The sequence below is a fragment of the Amblyraja radiata genome, chromosome 27 (assembly GCF_010909765.2).
Source record: "Amblyraja radiata isolate CabotCenter1 chromosome 27, sAmbRad1.1.pri, whole genome shotgun sequence".
In the NCBI taxonomy this organism is placed as follows: Eukaryota; Metazoa; Chordata; class Chondrichthyes; order Rajiformes; family Rajidae; genus Amblyraja; species Amblyraja radiata.
In genome coordinates this window covers 25,173,062-25,191,428 of record NC_045982.1, presented here as the reverse complement: position 1 = coordinate 25,191,428, position 18,367 = coordinate 25,173,062, and the positions used below count along the sequence as shown (strand labels likewise).

At 44.9% G+C, this 18,367-nt stretch overlaps 1 protein-coding gene across 3 annotated transcripts; it reads right to left on the bottom strand.

The window, feature by feature from the left end:
- Positions 1-2,741: 2,741 nt before the first annotated feature.
- On the bottom strand, positions 2,742-17,740 carry LOC116988635 (C-reactive protein-like). Of its 3 annotated transcripts, none has more exons than XM_033045519.1 (4): positions 17,606-17,740; positions 17,411-17,486; positions 4,201-4,462; positions 2,742-3,152 (listed from the first exon to the last, which is right to left on the bottom strand). In XM_033045519.1, exons 2-4 carry the CDS (start codon positions 17,472-17,474, stop codon positions 2,918-2,920), a joined length of 561 nt encoding a protein of 186 aa, XP_032901410.1. In that variant the 5' UTR covers positions 17,475-17,486; positions 17,606-17,740; the 3' UTR covers positions 2,742-2,917. The 3 variants fall into 3 exon arrangements, with proteins under 3 accessions (XP_032901410.1, XP_032901409.1, XP_032901408.1); XM_033045518.1 differs by lacking the exon at positions 4,201-4,462 and adding an exon at positions 12,787-13,130 and having other exon boundaries at positions 2,742-3,070; positions 17,606-17,738; XM_033045517.1 differs by lacking the exons at positions 2,742-3,152; positions 4,201-4,462 and adding an exon at positions 12,458-13,130 and having other exon boundaries at positions 17,606-17,738.
- Between the last annotated feature and the right edge of the window lie 627 nt (positions 17,741-18,367).

Sequence of the window (18,367 nt, the reverse complement as noted above, 5' to 3'; positions counted from 1 at the left end):
TTTCTTACCTGCAGGTCGCGGTTTCAAACTTACCGCTGCGGGGGAACGTTCCACCCCGCCTGTCGTTTCGCAAGCGTGAAAGCGATATGACACGCATGCGTCCTAGCGGGGTTCTTCACGTAGTCACTCACGTGACTCCGAAGTAAAATCTAGGCAGGATGCTTGTAAACCTCTTTTGTCTCTTCCAGAACAAGGGGTCACAGTTTAAGGATAAGGGGGAAATCTTTTAGGACCGAGATAAGAAAAACATTTTTCACACAGAGAGTGGTGAATCTCTGGAATTCTCTGCCACAGAAGGTAGTTGAGGCCAGTTCATTGGCTATATTCAAGAGGGAGTTAGATGTGGCCCTTGTGGTATCAGGGGGTATGGAGAGAAGGCAGGTAAAGGATACTGAGTTGGATGATCAGCCATAATCATATTGACGTAGTGGCGTAGGAGAACAAGGTATATTAAAAACATGTACTTCAACACAACGAAATGTAATGAGGAGCAGATACTTAGAAAGAAAAGCGAAATCTCTACCGAAATGGAAAAGATCTCGAAGATTGAGCGTCTGGATTGGGCGTGGCAATGAATCAAAGGAAGAACTGCAGCCGGCAGTCGTACATGCAAATGGTTCCATTCCGATTGGACATCTGCGAGCATCGGCCATTCAGATTGGACTTCTGCGAGTATCGGGCACGAATCAAAAGGCAGAAAGGGAGCCGGACGGCAGCCGGACCGATGGCACCAGAGTTTTAGAAGATAGATAGAAGATAGATAGATTTAAAAGACATTTGAACATGTACATGGATAGGAAAGGTTTCGAAGGAATATGGACCAAATGTGGCCAGCTGGGAATTGCATAGATGTGCCATCTTGGTTGACATGGGTAAGGTGGGCTGAAGGGCCTATTTCAGTGCTGTGTGACTGTGAATCTAAAGCAGTTCCTCGTGTTGGTCTTTCACGAGTATCTGGCTGATCAGCTTGTTTTCAAGTTACCGCTCAGTTCACTTAGACAACATTGTCATCTTATAACACTAGAGGGAGCTGTTTCCCCGTGTAACCTTGCTGTTCCTGTTTCCACCACTGGAGCCAAAAACATAGCGTGTGTTATTTCACATCCCATGTTTGTCCTCAGTCTGATAACTCTGGGGCTGCATCATTATATTTCAGACACTACCGTGGTGAGACACCAATCCTGTTGATGTACCTCCAGCTGAAGTCACACCAATAATATTCCACTTCTTTTTCACAGAGGCATACAGCGTGGAAGCAGGCCCTTCGCCCAACTTGCCCACACCGCACAACACTAGTCCCACCTACCTGTGTTAGGCCCATATCCCTCTAAACCCTCTATATCCCTCCATGTGCCTGTCCAAATATTTCTTAAACGTTGCGATAGTACTTGCTTTAACTACATCCTCCAGTAGCTCATTCCACATACCCACCACCCATTGTGTAAAAGATTTACCCCCTGTTTCCATTAGATCTTTCCCCCCACTCACCTTAAACCTATGTCTTCTGGTTACCGATTCCCCAACTCTGGGTAAGAGACCCTGGGATGTGGATTTGCAGATCTCAGCAATGGTGGTACCACAGGATGTCAGAATGGGTCTTGGGGCAGCAATTACTGGGCGATAATGGCCTCCATTGGCCAGCATGGTACAACAACTGATACTAGCCAGTGAAGTTCTCCCCTGTTCCCCACGGATTCACATTCACCCTGTTTGTTTCATCGTCTCTCAGCCTAAAGCGATTTTATTGTCAACAGATCAGCTCCACACTGGGCTGTCATGAATCAATTTAGTGATGGACACTGAGAATGCACTGTGTTAACTGCAGACCAGACACACGCACACGCACACACACACACACACACACACATACACACACACACACACACACACACACACACACACACACACACACACACACACACACACACACACACACACACACACACACACACACACACACACACACACACACACACACACGCACAGAGTCATTTCTTAGACAAGATCTTTTTGGTTTTGATGCTCGTTTATTAAGCTGATGAAACTGCAATGTTACAGTTCAATCACAATCACTGGAAGCACAGAACACATTGTGAGCTTTCCAAACCTTTGTGTAACAAACAATGTGAAATCAAGAGGGTAATACAGAGAGAGACAGTAATAATTCCAATCAGTCTCCACACAGGGACTTTCCCACAGTCCGTGCCTGCCCATCACCACCACCCCCGTGCCCCTGACGCATTCTTGTCTACATGTGTGTGTCAGAGAGATGGCACCAAATGCCCTGGACACTGCTCTGTACTGCTGCACCTTTGAACTGGGATGCCCACCTATTCCCGGTGGGAATTGAGGAAGGACTCCAGCAGAATGGACGAGGAGGGGAGTCTGGTTAAAGAGGGCGGACTTGTCTGTTGTGGGCAGTTCCTGGCCTTCAGTCAAGGGTCAGTGTGTGGGGCAGTGCCCTGGGCTTTACACCCTGCTGATCCCTGTAGACATCCACCATGGTTCCCCGCTCCCCATCCCTTTCTCAATGTGTGACGGAGAATGGCCGACACTCTAGTGTACTGAGTTTGAAGCCATTACCCTGTCAGTGAGCGTGATGAGAAACTGGAAGGACTCAGTGAGTTGTTCCTTACCCTGATGTAAAAACCCCTTTATTCTCGAATCAACATCAGTAATTCTACTACTGACTGATTTAGAGAGGAAAGATCGCAAAGCAAGGTCATATTCAGCAAGAGTAGTTTGAGGAGATTGTGTTCCCCTCTGCACATTTAAATGCTTTTTGGATCCAAAATATTTAAAGTGTACAATCATTATTGTGTTTAATTATGACGTTCCCTCCTGGTGCAAATGTTGTAGATCCCCAGTCAATGATGTTCCCTCCATCACTGTAACACCCCTGACTGATCAACTCAATTTAATTGGGTTTTAGAACACGATCCCACATATTAACATCAGTTATCTCTCCGGCAAAGGATTGTTTGATGTCAAAAACTCCACCGACTGAGTCTTGCTCCTGACCATGAAAAAACTGGCCACTGTTCTTCACAACTCCACCCAATCCACCAATCTTCCTCATACTACGTCTCACATTGACCCAGACTGTTATCTCACCTTTTCGAGACTCCCAGCTCACACAGATGTGTCTCAACCAGGTAGTTATGTTACAAAACTTATCTTCAGCGGCGCTGCAGTTCTGTCACTGGCCGTGCGCCCAACTTTGGCGCCTTTGAGGGGGGGGGAGGGGGGGCGGGATTAAAATGCCATTTTCTCCTGCCTGTCCGAGATATATTTTCTCGGGCTACTACCTGATGCTGATAAATCGTTCCGACTGCTATTCCTGGGAAAAAAAATTTAAACCGCGGGACAATTTAATTGCTGGAGTAAAATAAAAATCTACTTCTAACGCCGACTACGGGACGGATCTCACGTAGGGGGCAAAACATAAGGTAAGTCGAGTATTTTACGTATAAACTTGCTTCTTCGGATTACTTTAATCAAAATTTCATCGACGAAAATGAGATTAAGGCCCCATACGAACCGGAAGTGTTTTTCCTGCCGATATGGGGTTTAAATTCACCGCAACCGCAATGTTCCAAACGATCACGTTCCACAAAATCTCACTCCCAAGATGATTTAAATGGCCATTAATTTACGGGAATTAAACACTAAATTCCTTCCATTTGGCCTATAAATTCATGACAATGAGATTTAATAATCATGTTAATTTGTGAGTTCTTGTGTGAATGTTATTTGGACACTTAGGCTATTTAAAATGGTTAACCTTTTCTTAAGAAATGGATAGATGTTTAGATCTAGTAATTGAATTTTGTAATTAGCTACAATTAGGTAACTGACTAATTATATGCTTTAATTTCAGGTCATCCAAGTAAGATTGTTTCATATTTGTGTCAGGATGCTTCAATCTATAATAAATGAAAATTTCATTCAGTTTTCTTAATTTTTAAGTAAGTTATGGGCTTTTTACTGTCCTCGATCACAGCTTTTGAGTTAAGTCAATGGAAAAGCAATAGGGAAAAATATGCTAATTTTAGAGTATGAAAATGGCCATAACCTTTTCAATACTGAAGATATGAAAGTGAAATTGGTGTCAACTTAAACTTCTTTTTATGCTTTATCTGATGGGATAAATTGCAGACTTGATTTTTTAAATCTCAAAATGTTGTAACATTGCTAAACCAGGCATCCATTTTTGGGAGGTAAAATCTCCCTACAACAGGTCCTAAATACAGGTCTAGTTGTGCATTAGTCTTTTGCCAAATCAGCAGCTCATTGTTGGATCTGCTTGTTGCGTAGGAGAACAAAGTGTAATTACGGTTCTCTTCAGACGCTGCTCTGAGGCAGACAGTAAAGACAGTCAAATCAGAGAAATCAGCTGCATTCAACTTGACGAAGCTGGTGTCTGTTTTGGTTGGGAATATCACTGATTTCTGCATCAATCCTGTAAAATATGAAGTTAGAATGTTAAATCTCTGTTTGAAATTGCACCTTTACCATCTGAGATGGAGCACAGGATAACTAGAGAGCAGATTTCTGCAAAATGAATTTTTTCTTGAAATCTGAGAGACAGGGCAGGAATATCAGAAGTTCATCTGCAGAACCTGCTCTTCAGCTGTTTCTAGTTTACAAGGAAGACAGCATTGCTGAAATTGTTCTGGTAAATTAGCCACGACTGGTTGAGCATGTCTTGGAGTACCACCTTGGAAGCAGAGATTACTGCATCCCAAGGGTTTACAGGATGCAGATCCGTGCATAGAAATGGACGTTGTTGCTACTCCCCCAGAGGAGAGTAGGTCAGGAAATGAAAGGCAAATTCTGGGAAAGGTCAGAGAGAGCAGGTATGGACATCATGGGCTAAATGGCCACTCACTATCCATGTAGTATCCGACAGTGCAGATAAATGCACATTGCAAGCACTACCAGTAAAAACCTCAATGACTTTTAGCCACAATGTTGAGCGTTAGGTACGAGGAGAGATTGGACGAACTGGGGTTGTTTTCACTGGAGCATTGAAGGTCAAGTGACAAACTGATAGAAGCACAAAATGACGGGGAGCATAGTTAGGGTAGAATGTCTTTACTTGGAAATGGCAAGTACCACAGGGCACAGGTTTAAAGTGGGACGGAGAAAGTTTAAAGGAGACTAGACCAAGTGTGGACTCCCCCAACGCACCCATTCCCTACCTGTAACCCCCACGGGAGGGGTGGTCCTCCAACTCAAACCGTTCCCGAATGGAAGATTCCAGCCCTCCCCTTGCCTTCCTCAACAGTGATTTTTAAACAAAATTCCAATTGCACCTGCCCTGTGTGTTGCAATAGTAATTCGCCCTCCCCCTGCTAGTCTGGCCATTGTGATGTCATCAGTTGAAGCTGTTCGGTTTGAAATTAAAGGTACTTTGATTTTATTAAACTTTAATCCGTAATAAGTCAAGAAATAAAGCATAAAATGTTTAATGAAAGTGTCCTCTGCCTCGAGGGGGAAAATGTGAATCAGAATATGTAACAATCTTGTGAAAGTTGGCATTTTTAAAGCTTTGATCATGAATAATGTGTCAAATATCGGACGATATCTTCACTGAGGCAGGACTCTACTAGCTGAGACATTGTGACGTCATCATTTGAAGCTGGTGGTTTTAATTTCAAAGTCTTTTGACTTTTTTTGACTTTTAATCTAAGGGGATGAAGGAAACTCTGCTGCCGCCCAATAGTCAAGAATGTTTTCTTGTCATATGTCCCAGATAGATCAATGACATTTTTACTTGCAGCAGCACAAAGAATATGTAAGAAGTGCACTGTAAGTAATATAATAAATGAGAAGGACAAGTTCAGTGTGTGTATATATACACTTATTCGCACATGCACACAAATGTAATAATAATAAATAATAATACATTTTATTTATGGGTGCCTTTCAAGAGTCTCAAGGACACCTTACAAAAATTTAGCAGGTAGAGGAAAAACATGTAAGGGGAATGAAATAAATAGTAGAGACATGACTAGTACACAAAGTAAAGACATAATTCAATACAAAACACAGTATGAGGCAATTAATGCACAGATGCACAATTAATACATATATATATATCCTCTCACACCACACATACGTACACATAAAAAATAAACAACAGTAATGCAATACTAACATAGTCTATGTAATTCAGAGCTTAATGGAGGTTGTCAATAGACAATAGACAATAGGTGCAGGAGTAGGCCATTTGGCCCTTCGAGCCAGCACCGCCATTCAATGTGATCATGGCTGATCATCCCCAATCAGTACCCCGTTCCTGCCTTCCCCCCATATCCCCTGACTTTTAAGAGCCCTATCCAGCTCTCTCTTGAAAGCATCCAGAGAATTCCACAGGCTCACCACTCTCTGTGAGAAAAAGTGTTTCCTCTTCTCTGTTCTAAATGGCTTACTCCTTATTCTTAAACTGCGGCCCCTGGTTCTGGACACCCCCAACATCAGGAACATGTTTCCTGCCTCTAGCGTGTCTAAACCCTTAACAATCTTATATGTTTCATTTAGATGCCCTCTCATCCTTCTAAACCCAGAGTGTACAAGCCCAGCTGCTCAATTCTCTCAGCATATGACAGTCCCGCCATCCCGGGAAATAAACTTGTAAACCTAAGCTGCATTCCCTCAATAGCAAGAACATCCTTCCTCAAATTAGGGGACCAAAACTGCACACAATACTCCAGGTGTGGTCTCACTAGGGCTCTGTACAACTGCACAGGGACCTATTTGCTCCTATATTTGATTCTCTTATTATAAAGTCCAACATGCCATTCTCTTTCTTCACTGCCCGCTGTACCTGCATGCTTACTTTTATAGACTGATGAACAAGGACACCCAGATCCCGTTGTCTTCCCCTTTTCCCAACTTGACGCCATTTAGATAGTACAATTGTCGTGTTTACTAGCCTGATGGATCTGTTCCTGAACTTGGACGTTACAGTATTCAGGGTCCTTTGTCTTCTTCCCTGTGATATGGATGAAATGAGTGTGTGGCCAGGGTGGTGTTGGTCTCTGACGATGCTGGCTGCCTTTTTGAGGCAGCGACACCTGTAAATCTTTTTGATGTTGGGGTGGTCAGAACCTGTGATAGAATGGGCAGTGTTCACAACATTTTGCAGTCTTCTACGTTCCTGGGCATTCAAATTGCCGAACCAGGCCGTGATGCTCTCTATTGTACACCTGTAGAAGTTCAAGAGAATCCTCTCTGACATACCAAATCTCCCTGATCACCTCAGGAAGTAGAGGTATTGATGGGTTTACTTTATAATTGCATTAGTGTAGACTCAACCTGAAACGTCACCCATTCCTTCTCTCCAGAGATGCTGCCTGTCCCGCTTAGTTAGTCCAGCTTTTTGTGTCTATCTTGGATCCAGAACAGATCTTCAGAAATATGCATGCACAGGAATTTGAAGCTTTTGACTCTCTCCACCATCGTTCCGTCGACATAGATCCTCGTCCTTCCTCTTCCAAAGTCCACAATCAGTTCCTTGATCTTACTGACAATGAGAGCCAGGTTGTTGCGCTGGCACCATTTGGTCAGTCAATCGATCTCCCTTCTCCCAAAGATAGAAAGCTATCATTGATCTGTGTGTCGACCGGGACCAGCATCTGATAATCTAATTGTCTGGATTGAAAGGGTTGTCTCTTCCCTTTCTTAAATAAAGGACCAACATTGGATACTCTCCAGTCCTCCCAGACCTCACCTGTGGCTACACGTTGCAAAGATATTTCTCAAGGCCTTGACAACTTCTTCTCTTGCCTCTCTTTATAACTTGGGATAGATCCCATCAGGTACTGAACTTTAATCAACTTTCATCTTTAACCTTTAAACATCTCCCACATGTCAGATGTGGACTTACCAAATGACAACTGCTCCCAAAGCCCTTCTCGTGGACCCCCCCTCGTGGCCATCCGACTTAAGAACTTTTTATCCAAAACTGCCGTTGCGAAATCAACTGCCTCAACTTCTCCACTCCCCTGTCTCACTCCAATCTCTCCCCCCCTGAATGTACTGCCATCGACTCACTCCGCAACAACCCAGACAAGGGAGGTGCCGTGGTAGTCTGGCGCGTCAATCTCTACAAAGCTGAGGCCAAGCGCCAGCTCTCGGACACCTCCTCCTACTTACCCCTGGACCATGACCCCACTGACGAGCACCAGGCCACCATCTCTAGCACCATCACCGACTTCATCAACTCCCACGCCCTGCCCGCCCGAGCCTCCAACCTCATCGTTCCACAGCCCCGCACGGCCCGTTTTTACCTTCTCCCCAAAATCCACAAACCTGGCTGTCCCGGTAGACCCATTGTCTCTGCCTGTTCGTGCCCTACCTAACTCATTTCCACATACATTGACTCCATCCTATACCCCTTGGTTAAATCCCTCCCTACCTATGTTCAAGACACCTCAGACACTCTCCGTCGTCTCCGCGCATTCCATTCTCTAGACCCTCATCCTCTCATCTTCACCATGGACGTCCAGTCACTCTACACCTCCATCCCCCACAAGGATGGTCTCAAAGCCCTCCGGTCCTTCCTTGACCGGAGAAACGACCTACACCCGGCCACCGACACTCTCCTCCGCCTAGCGGAGTTGGTCCTTACACTCAATAACTTCTCATTTGACTCCTCCCATTTCCTCCAAATACAAGGCGTAGCTATGGGCACGCGCATGGGCCCCAGCTACGCCTGCCTCTTTGTCGGGTACGTCGAACAATCCTTGTTCGAGACGTACCAGGGCCCCATTCCGACCTCTACCTCCGCTTCACCACCAACTTCCATCCTGCACTCAAATACACCTGGACCATTTCCGACACTTCCCTACCATTCCTTGACCTCACTATCTCCATCGCAGGTGATAGACCTCTGACCGACATCCACTATAAACCCACTGACTCCCATGACTATCTGGACTACACTTCTTCCCACCCTGCTTCCAGTAAAGACTCCACTCCCTACTCCCAATTCCTCCATCTACGCCACATCTGCTCCCAGGATGATGCGTTCCACACCAGGGCATCTGAAATGTCCTCATTCTTCAGGGAACGGGGGTTCCCCTCCTCCACCATAGATGAATCTCACACCAGGGTCTCTTCAATGCCCCGTAACACTGCTCTCTCTCCCCATCCCCCCACTCGCAACAAAGGCAAAGTCCCCCTAGTCCTCACCTTTCACCCCACTAGCCGACATACAACAAGTAAACCTCCGTCAGTTTCGCCAACTCCAACGTGACCCCACCACTCCCCACATCTTCCCATCTCCCCCCATGTCTGCTTTCCGCAAAGACCGCTCCCTCTGTAACTCCCTTGTCAATTCTTCCCTTCCCTCCCGTACCTCCCCCTCCCCCTCCCCGGGAACTTTCCCTTGCAACCGCAAGAGATGCTACACTTGTCGCTTTACCTCCCCCCTTGACTCCATTCAAGGACCCAAGCAGTCGTTCCAGGTGCAACAGAGGTTCACCTGCATCTCCTCCAACCTCATCTATTGCATCCGCTGCTCTAGATGTCAGCTGATTTATATCGGTGAGACCAACACCTCATCTCGGTCCGCATTAACCAACCTGACCTTCCGGTGGCTCAGCACTTCAACTCCCCCTCCCATTCCATATCCAACCTCTCTGTCCTGGGTCTCCTCCATGGCCAGAGCGAGCACCACCGGAAATTGGAGGAACAGCACCTCATATTCCGCTTGGGGAGTCTGCATCCTGGTGGCATGAACATTGAATTCTCCAAATTTTGTTAGTCCTTGCTGTCCCCTCCCATTCCTATCCCTCCCTCAACCCTCGGACTCCTCCTCCTCCTCTTTCCTTTCTTCTCCCCTTCAGTCTGAAGAAGGATTTCGGTCCGAAACATTGCCTATTTCCTTTGCTCAATAGATGCTGCTGCACCTGCTGAGTTTCTCCAGGGTACATTTTTGTGTACCTTCGATTTTCCAGCATCTGCAGTTCCTTCTTAAATACTTATTCTACCTCCTGTTTAATCATTTCCCTTAATCTAATTTAGTACCTCCTTCCAAGGTGCAGACTTACCCCTGTTCAAAAACATCTTAAAACTTATGAACCAATTCTCCAAAGATGCTGTCTTTCCCATTGAGGCACCCCAGTACTTGTTAAAACGTATAGAGATGTGACTTAATGAAATCAACAAATTCCACATGGGTGGAAGAGGTAACCCCGATGTAGTGGAGAAAGAGTTGGAGGATGGTGCCAGGGCATGTTTGAACAAGGACTATTCAACGTAACCCACAAAAAGGCAGGCATAGCTGGGGCCGATGTGAGTGCCCATGGCTACATCTTTAACATGGAGATAGTGAAAGGAGTTGAACAAGAAATTGAGGGTGAGAACAAATTCCGTCAGGTGGAGAAGAGTGTTTGTAGATGGAAATTGATTGCGCCTCTGTTCAAGGAAGCACCGGAGGGCGTGGGCACCTTCCTGGTGAGGGATGGAGGTGTAAAGGGACTGGGCATCTGTGATAGAGATGAGGCAAAGGGGGCTTGGAAATTGAAAGTTTGTCATGCATTAAAAGGCATGTGGGCTGTCTCAGATGTAGGTCAGAGGGCCTGGACAAGGGGGAATAGGATGGAATCAAGTTATTTGGGAGAACGTTCTGTGGGGTAGGAGCATGCAGAGACAATGGGTCTGCTAGGGCAGTCCTGTTTATGGACATTGGGATAGAGATAGAAATGCAGGGCTGGGGATCAATAAGATTGGAGGCTGTGCAAGGGAGATAACCAGGGTGATGCAATCAGAAACAGTCGAGAAGATGATGGCCTAGTCTTCAACTGTGGGGTCCTGGTCAAAGGGTAGGTATGAGGAGGTGTCTGAGAGCTGGTGCCAGTCCTCAGCATGATAGAGACACTTCCTCTGGCAGCTTGTTCAGTGCATCCAACACCCTCCGAGTGAAAAAGTTGCTCCTCTGGTTCCTATTAGATATTCCCTCTCTCACATTTGCCCTAAGCCCAATGGGTCTTGATACCCTTACTCTGGGTTAAGACTGTGTGCATTCACCCGAGGTGTGGGCAGCTTGATTGTGAACATGTATAAACATGTACAGTCTTTTCACTGACTGAATAGCGCCAAAGCACCTTGATACATGTGACAATAAATTAAACATGTCCCGGAAACATCCTCGTAAATCTTCTCTGCACAGTTTACAGCTTAATGACATTCTTCTGTAGCAGGGTGACTAAAACAGAACACAAAAATCCAAATGTGGCCTCACTAATGCCTTGTCCCACCCTGCTATAACATACCAACTTGTACACTCGGTACACAGATTGATGAAGGCCAATGTACCAAAAGTCTTATTCTCTACCCCATCTACCTGTTACACTATGCCTCTTTAGGGGAACTATGTACCTGCACTCCTAGATCCCTCTGCTCGACAACACTCCCAAAGGCTCTTCCATTTATGGTGAAGATGCTATCCTGGTTCAATTTCCAAAAATGCAACACCTCACACTTATCTGCATTCAACTCCATTAACCATTCCATTGCCTACTTGCCTTGCTGATCAAGATTCTACTGAACTTTGTGCAAAAGGCTTAGACGGTGCAGAATTTGATGGGTGTATTAAGAGAAGTTTTTAAGACTTAGTAATGGACACTGAGTGCAGTGAACATTACATGGAACCTGGATACACAAACACAGTCATTCACACACAAGATTATTTTTGTTTTGATGCTTGTTTATTAAGCTGATGAAACTGCAATGTTACAGTTTAATCACAATCACTGGAAGCACAGAACACATTGTGAGCTTTCCAAACCTTGGTGTAACAAACAATGTGAAATCAAGAGGTTAAATACAGAGAGAGACAGTAATAATTCCAATCAGCACAATCTAAATCAAGACAGGATCAGCCTCCACCACAGGGACTTTCCCACAGTCCGTGTCTGCCCATCACCACCACCCCCATGCCTCTGACACTTTCTTGTCTACATGTGTGTGTCAGAAAGATGGCACCAAATGCCCTGGACACTGCTCTGTACTGCTCCATCTTTTAACTGGGATGCCCAAGTATTCCCAGTGGGATTTGAGGAAGGGCTCTAGCAGAATGGACGAGGAGGGGAGTCTGGTTAAAGAGGGCGGACTTGTCTGTTCTGAGCAGTCCCTGGGCTTCAGTCAAGGGTCAGTGTGTGGGGCAGTGCCCTGGGGTTTACACCCTGCCGATCCCTGTAGACATCACCATGGTTCCCTGCTCCCCATCCCTCTCTCAATGTGTGAAGGAGAATGGCCGAGACTCTTGTGTATTGAGTTTGAAGCCATTATCCTGTCAGTGAGGGGGATGAGAAACTGGAAGGACAGTGAGTTGTCCCTTACCCCAACGTAAAAAGCCCTTTATTCTGGAATCAACATTACTTTTACTACCAATCTGGTTTAGAGAGGAAAGATCGCAAAGCAAGGTCATATTCAGCTGCAGTAGTTTGAGGAGATTGTGTTCCCCTCTGCACATTTAAATGCTTTTTGGAGCCAAAACATTTAATGTGTACAATCATTATTGTCTTTAATTTTGACATTCCCTTCTGTTGTAAATGTTGTTGATCCCCAGTCAATGAGGTTCCCTCCAATATTGTAACACCCCTGACTGATCAACTTAATCTCATAGGGTTTAAGAGCACGATCCCACATATTAACATCAGTTATCTCTCCGACAAAGGATTGTTTGATGTCAAATTTACCACCGACTGTGTCTTGCTCCTGACCAAGGAAAAACTGGCCACCATTTTTCACAAATCCACCCTTACTACTAACCTTCCTTAGACTACGTCTCCCATTGACCCAGATTGTTATCTCACCATTTTGAGACTCCCAGCTCACACAGATGTGTCTCAACCAGGCATCCATTTTTGGGAGGGAAAATCCCGTTATAACAGATCCTAAATACAGGTCAAGTTGTGCATTACTTTTTTGCCAAATCAGCAGCTCATTGTGGGATTTCTTTGTTGCGTAGGAGAACAAAGTGTAATCATGGTTCTCTTCAGAGGCTGCTCTGAGGCAGACAGTAAAGGCAGTCAAATCAGAGAAATCAGCTGCATTCAACTTGACGAAGCTGGTGGCTGTTTTGGTTGGGAATATCACTGATTTCTGCATCAATCCTGTAAAATATGAAGTTTGAATGTTAAATCTCTGTTTGAAATTGTACCTTTGTCAATGGCGATGGAGCACAGGATAACTAGAGAGCAGATTTCTGCAAAATGATTTTTTCTTGAATTCTGAGAGACAGGGCAGGAGTTTCAGAAGTGCATTCTGCAGAACCTTCCCTTCAGCCCGTTTCTAGTTTACAAGGAAGGCAGCATTGCTGAAATTGTTCTGGTAAATTAGCCAGAACTGGTAGAGCAAGTCATGGAACACCTTGGAAGCAGAGATTACTGCATCCCAAGGGTTAACAGGATGCAGATCATTGCATAGAAATGGAGGTTGTTGCTACTCCCCCAGAGGAGAATAGGTCAGGAAATAAAAGGCAAATTCTGGAATGGTCAGAGAGAGCAGGTATGGACATCATGTGCTAAATGGCCACTATCCATGCAGTATCCTACAGTGCAGATAAATGCACATTGCAAGCACTACCAGTAAAAACCTCAATGACTTTTAGCCACAATGTTGTGCGTTAGGTACAAGGAGAGATTGGACGAACTGGGGTTGTTTTCACTGGAGCATTGAAGGTCAAGTGACAAACTGATAGAAGCACAAAATGACGGGGAGCATAGTTAGGGTAGAATGTCTTTACTTGGAAATGGCAAGTACCAGAGGGCACAGGTTTAAAGTGGGACGGAGAAAGTTTAAAGGAGACTAGACCAAGTGCGGACTCCCCCAACGCACCCATTCCTTACCTGTAACCCCCACGGGAGGGGTGGTCCTCCAACTCAAACCGTTCCCGAATGGAAGATTCCAGCACTCCCCTTGCCTTCCTCAACAGTGATCTTTAAACAAAATTCCAATTGCACCTGCCCTGTGTGTTGCAATAGTAATTCGCCCTCCCCCTGCTAGTCTGGCCATTGTGACGTCATCAGTTGAAGCTGTTCGGTTTGAAATTAAAGGTACTTTGATTTTATTAAACTTTAATCAGTAATAAGTCAAGAAATAAAGCGTAACATGTTTAGTGAAAGTGATCTCTGCCTCGAGGGGAAAAATGTGAATCAGAATATGTAACAATCTTGTGAAAGTTGCCATTTTTAAAGCTTTAATCACGAATAATGTGTCAAATATAGGACGATATCTTCACTGAGGCAGGACTCTACTAGCTGAGACATTCTGACGTCATCATTTGAAGCTGGTGGTTTTAATTTCAAAGTCCTTTGACTTTTTTTGACTTTTAATCTAAGGGGATGGAGCAAACTCTGCTGCCGCCCAATAGTCTAGAGCAGGAAATTATCAAAAATGTTTTATTGTCATATGTCCCAGATAGATCAATGACATTTTTACTTGCAGCAGCACAAAGAATATATAAGAAGTGCACTTTAAGCAATATAATAAATGAGAAGGACAAGTTCAGTGTGTGTACATATACACTTATACGCACATGCACACAAATGTATATACATTATATATATACACTCACACCACACATACGTACACATAAAAAACAAACAACAGTAATGCAATACTAACAATGATAGTCTATGTAATTCAGAGCTTAATGGAGGTTGTCAATAGACAATAGACAATAGGTGCAGGAGTAGGCCATTTGGCCCTTCGAGCCAGCACCGCCATTCAATGTGATCATGGCTGATCATCCCCAATCAGTACCCCGTTCCTGCCTTCCCCACATATCCCCTGACTTTTAAGAGCACTATCTAGCTCTCTCTTGAAAGCATCCAAAGAACCTGCTTCCACTGCCCTCTGAGGCAGAGAATTCCACAGGCTCACCACTCTCTGTGAGAAAAAGTGTTTCCTCTTCTCTGTTCTAAATGGCTTACTCCTTATTCTTAAACTGCGGCCCCTGATTCTGGACACCCCCAACATCAGGAACATGTTTCCTGCCTCTAGCGTGTCTAAACCCTTAACAATCTTATATGTTTCAATGAGATACCCTCTCATCCTTCTAAACTCCAGAGTGTACAAGCCCAGCTGCTCAATTCTCTCAGCATATGACAGTCCCGCCATCCCGGGAAATAACCTTGTAAACCTAAGCTGCACTCCCTCAATAGCAAGAATGTCCTTCCTCAAATTAGGGGACCAAAACTGCACACAATACTCCAGGTGTGGTCTCACTAGGGCTCTGTACAACTGCACAGGGACCTATTTGCTCCTATATTCGATTCCTCTTATTATAAAGTCCAACATGCCATTCTCTGTCTTCACTGCCCGCTGTACCTGCATGCTTACTTTTATAGACTGATGTACAAGGACCCCTAGATCCCGTTGTACTTCCCCTTTTCCCAACTTGACGCCATTTATATAGTACAATTGTCGTGTTTACTAGCCTGATGGATCTGTTCCTGAACTTGGACGTGACAGTATTCAGGCTATTTTATCTTCTTCCCTGTGATATGGATGAAATGAGTGTGTGGCCAGGGTGGTGTTGGTCTCTGACGATGCTGGCTGCCTTTTTGAGGCAGCGACACCTGTAAATCTTTTTGATGTTGGGGTGGTCAGAACCTGTGATAGAATGGGCAGTGTTCACAACATTTTGCAGTCTTCTACGTTCCTGGGAATTCAAATTGCCGAACCAGGCCGTGATGCTCTCTACTGTACACCTATAGAATTTCAAGAGAATCCTCTCTGACATACCAAATCTCCCTGATCACCTCAGGAAGTAGAGGTATTGATGGGTTTTCTTTATAATTGCATTAGTGTAGACTCAACTCGAAACGTCACCCATTCCTTTTCTCCAGAGATGCTGCCTGTCCCGCTGAGTTACTCCAGCTTTTTGTGTCTATCTTGGATCCAGAAAAGATCTTCAGAAATATGCATGCACAGGAATTTGAAGCTTTTGACTCTCTCCACCATCGTTTCATAATTGTACTTCCGGTGGCGCTGGTGCCAGGAGCCTCCACCTGTAGCCTGGTATCTTTTTGTTTGTTTGTTTTTTTGTTTTTGTTAAAGTGTGTTTTTGATGGGTTTTTTAATGTCTTTATGTGGCGGAAGCGGGCACGGTAAGGGGGATACCGTCCTTCAGTCGCTTCCTGGATTATTATTCGAGTCACGTCCTCTCCCCCCCCCCCCCCCAGCGGCCTACCTGGATTGGCGCGGCCTTTCCTGCCGGGATCGACCTGAGCTCCAGCAGCGGTGGAACAGCCTCAAGGGGAAAAATGTGAATCAGAATACGTAACAATCTTGTGAAAGTTGTCATTTTTAAAGTTTAATCGCGGATAACGTGTCAATTATCCGATGAAATCTTCAGTGAGGCAGGTCTCTGCTAGCTGAGCGATTGTGACATCATCATTTGAAGCTGGTGGTTTTAATTTTAAAGACTTTTGACATTTTTAGAATTTTAATCAGTAATGAGTCGAGAATAAATCGAGAAATAAAGCATGAATTGTTCAGATAAGGCGATCCCGGGCTCGACGGGCAAAATGTCAACCGGTAGATGTAAAAATGTAATCATTACTGCATAATGTATTGGGGAAGATGTAAAGATAACCACATATACACACACATACAAACAGTAACATGATCAGAATTTTAATAAGTATATGATATAGGGATGACAGATGGCACAATGGGCTAAGTGTTCGGCTGGCGACCGGAAGGTGGCCGGTTCGAATCCCGCTTGGAGTGCATACTGTCGTTGTGTCCTTGGGCAAGACACTTCACCCACCTTTGCCTGTGTGTGAATGTGTGTGAATGTGTGTGAGTGATTGGTGGTGGTCCGAGGGGCCGTAGGGGCAGAATGGCAGGCACGCTTCCGTCAGTCTGCCCCAGGGCAGCTGTGGCTACAGAAGTAGCTTACCACCACCGAGTGTGACTGAGGAGTGAATGAATAATGCGATGTAAAGCGCCTTGAGTATTAGAAAGGCGCTATATAAATCCCATCCATTATTATTATTATTATGATTATGTGAAAGGCAACTGTTTGCTTACAGGTGCCTGGAGCACACTGCCAGGTTGGTGGTGGAAGCTTTTACATTAGCAGTGTAGAAAAGGCATTTACACAGACACATGAACATGCAGGAAGAGAAGGGTATAGACCATGTGCAGAGAGATGGGATTAGTTCAGACCAATATCATGGTCAGCACGGCATGGTGGGCTGAAGGGCCCATTCCTGTGCTGTACCATGTTCTATCCCTCCACTACCTTCACCAGAACATGCTCCATTTACTAAAGGTATAATTTTCAGACCAGGGTAAGCTAGAATGATTCAGTACCTGTCCTAACATGCACCATGTCTGATGTTTGCCGTCAGGAGCCCCTCACACCAGAAAAAGTACTAACCTGCACTGTCTGATCCTGACAGGTAAATGCACAGCACAAGCACAATTGTAACAAAGGGCTTCATCCTGTCTCTGACCTGTTGAAACAAGGAATCCCCCATTCATTTCATTTCATTTGGTGTCAATCCATTGAAACTGAGAACCAGCAGCCAGTTCCGTGTGTCAGCAACACACAAACAACCCCTCTGGTACTCACTGTGTCTTTCTCCAACAAGCCAGTTTCACCTCAGGTGGGTCCAATACCCTGGGCACAAGCTGCTGCAATTTATATCCTGCTGAAGCTAGTCACTGCCAATCGCAGGAAGGAACTGAGGGGGTGGAGCAACCTCTGCTGCCGCCCAATACTCTGGAGCAGGAGATTATCAAGAATGTTTTCTTGTCATATGTCCCCGATAGATCAATGCCATTTTTACTTGCAGCAGCACAAAGTATATGTAAACAACAGTGCACTGTAAGCAATATAATAAATGAGAAAGACAAGTTCAGTGTGTATATATATATACACTTATTCACACATACACACAAATGTATATACATACATATATATATATATACTCACACACCACAAATATGTACACATGAAAAACAAACAACAGCAGTGCAGTACTGACAATGATAGTAATTCAATAATTGTAATTCAGAGCTTAATGGCGGTTGTACTGTTTAATAGCCTGATGGAACTGTTCCTGAACTTGGACGTTACAGTTTTCAGGCTCCTTTATCTTCTTCCCGGATGAAATGAGTGTGTGGCCAGGGTGGTGTTGGTCTCTGATGATGCTGGCTGCCTTTTTGAGGCAGCGACACCTGTAAATCTTTTTGATGTTGGGGTGGTCAGAACATGTGATAGAATGGGCAGTGTTCACAACTTTTTGCAGTCTTCTACGTTCTTGGGCATTCAAATTGCCGAACCAGGCCGTGATGCTCTCTACTGTACACCTGACCGGGAGTGGCGGCGCTG

Excerpts from the sequence above, each read along its gene's own strand:
- LOC116988635 (XM_033045517.1), bottom strand. The coding sequence starts at position 17,474 with ATGAAGCCCTTTGTTACAATTGTGCTTGTGCTGTGCATTTACCTGTCA. Across the intron at positions 13,131-17,410 it reads GTCAGGATCAGACAGTGCAG|GATTGATGCAGAAATCAGTG; the intron begins GTTAGTACTTTT and ends CATATTTTACAG.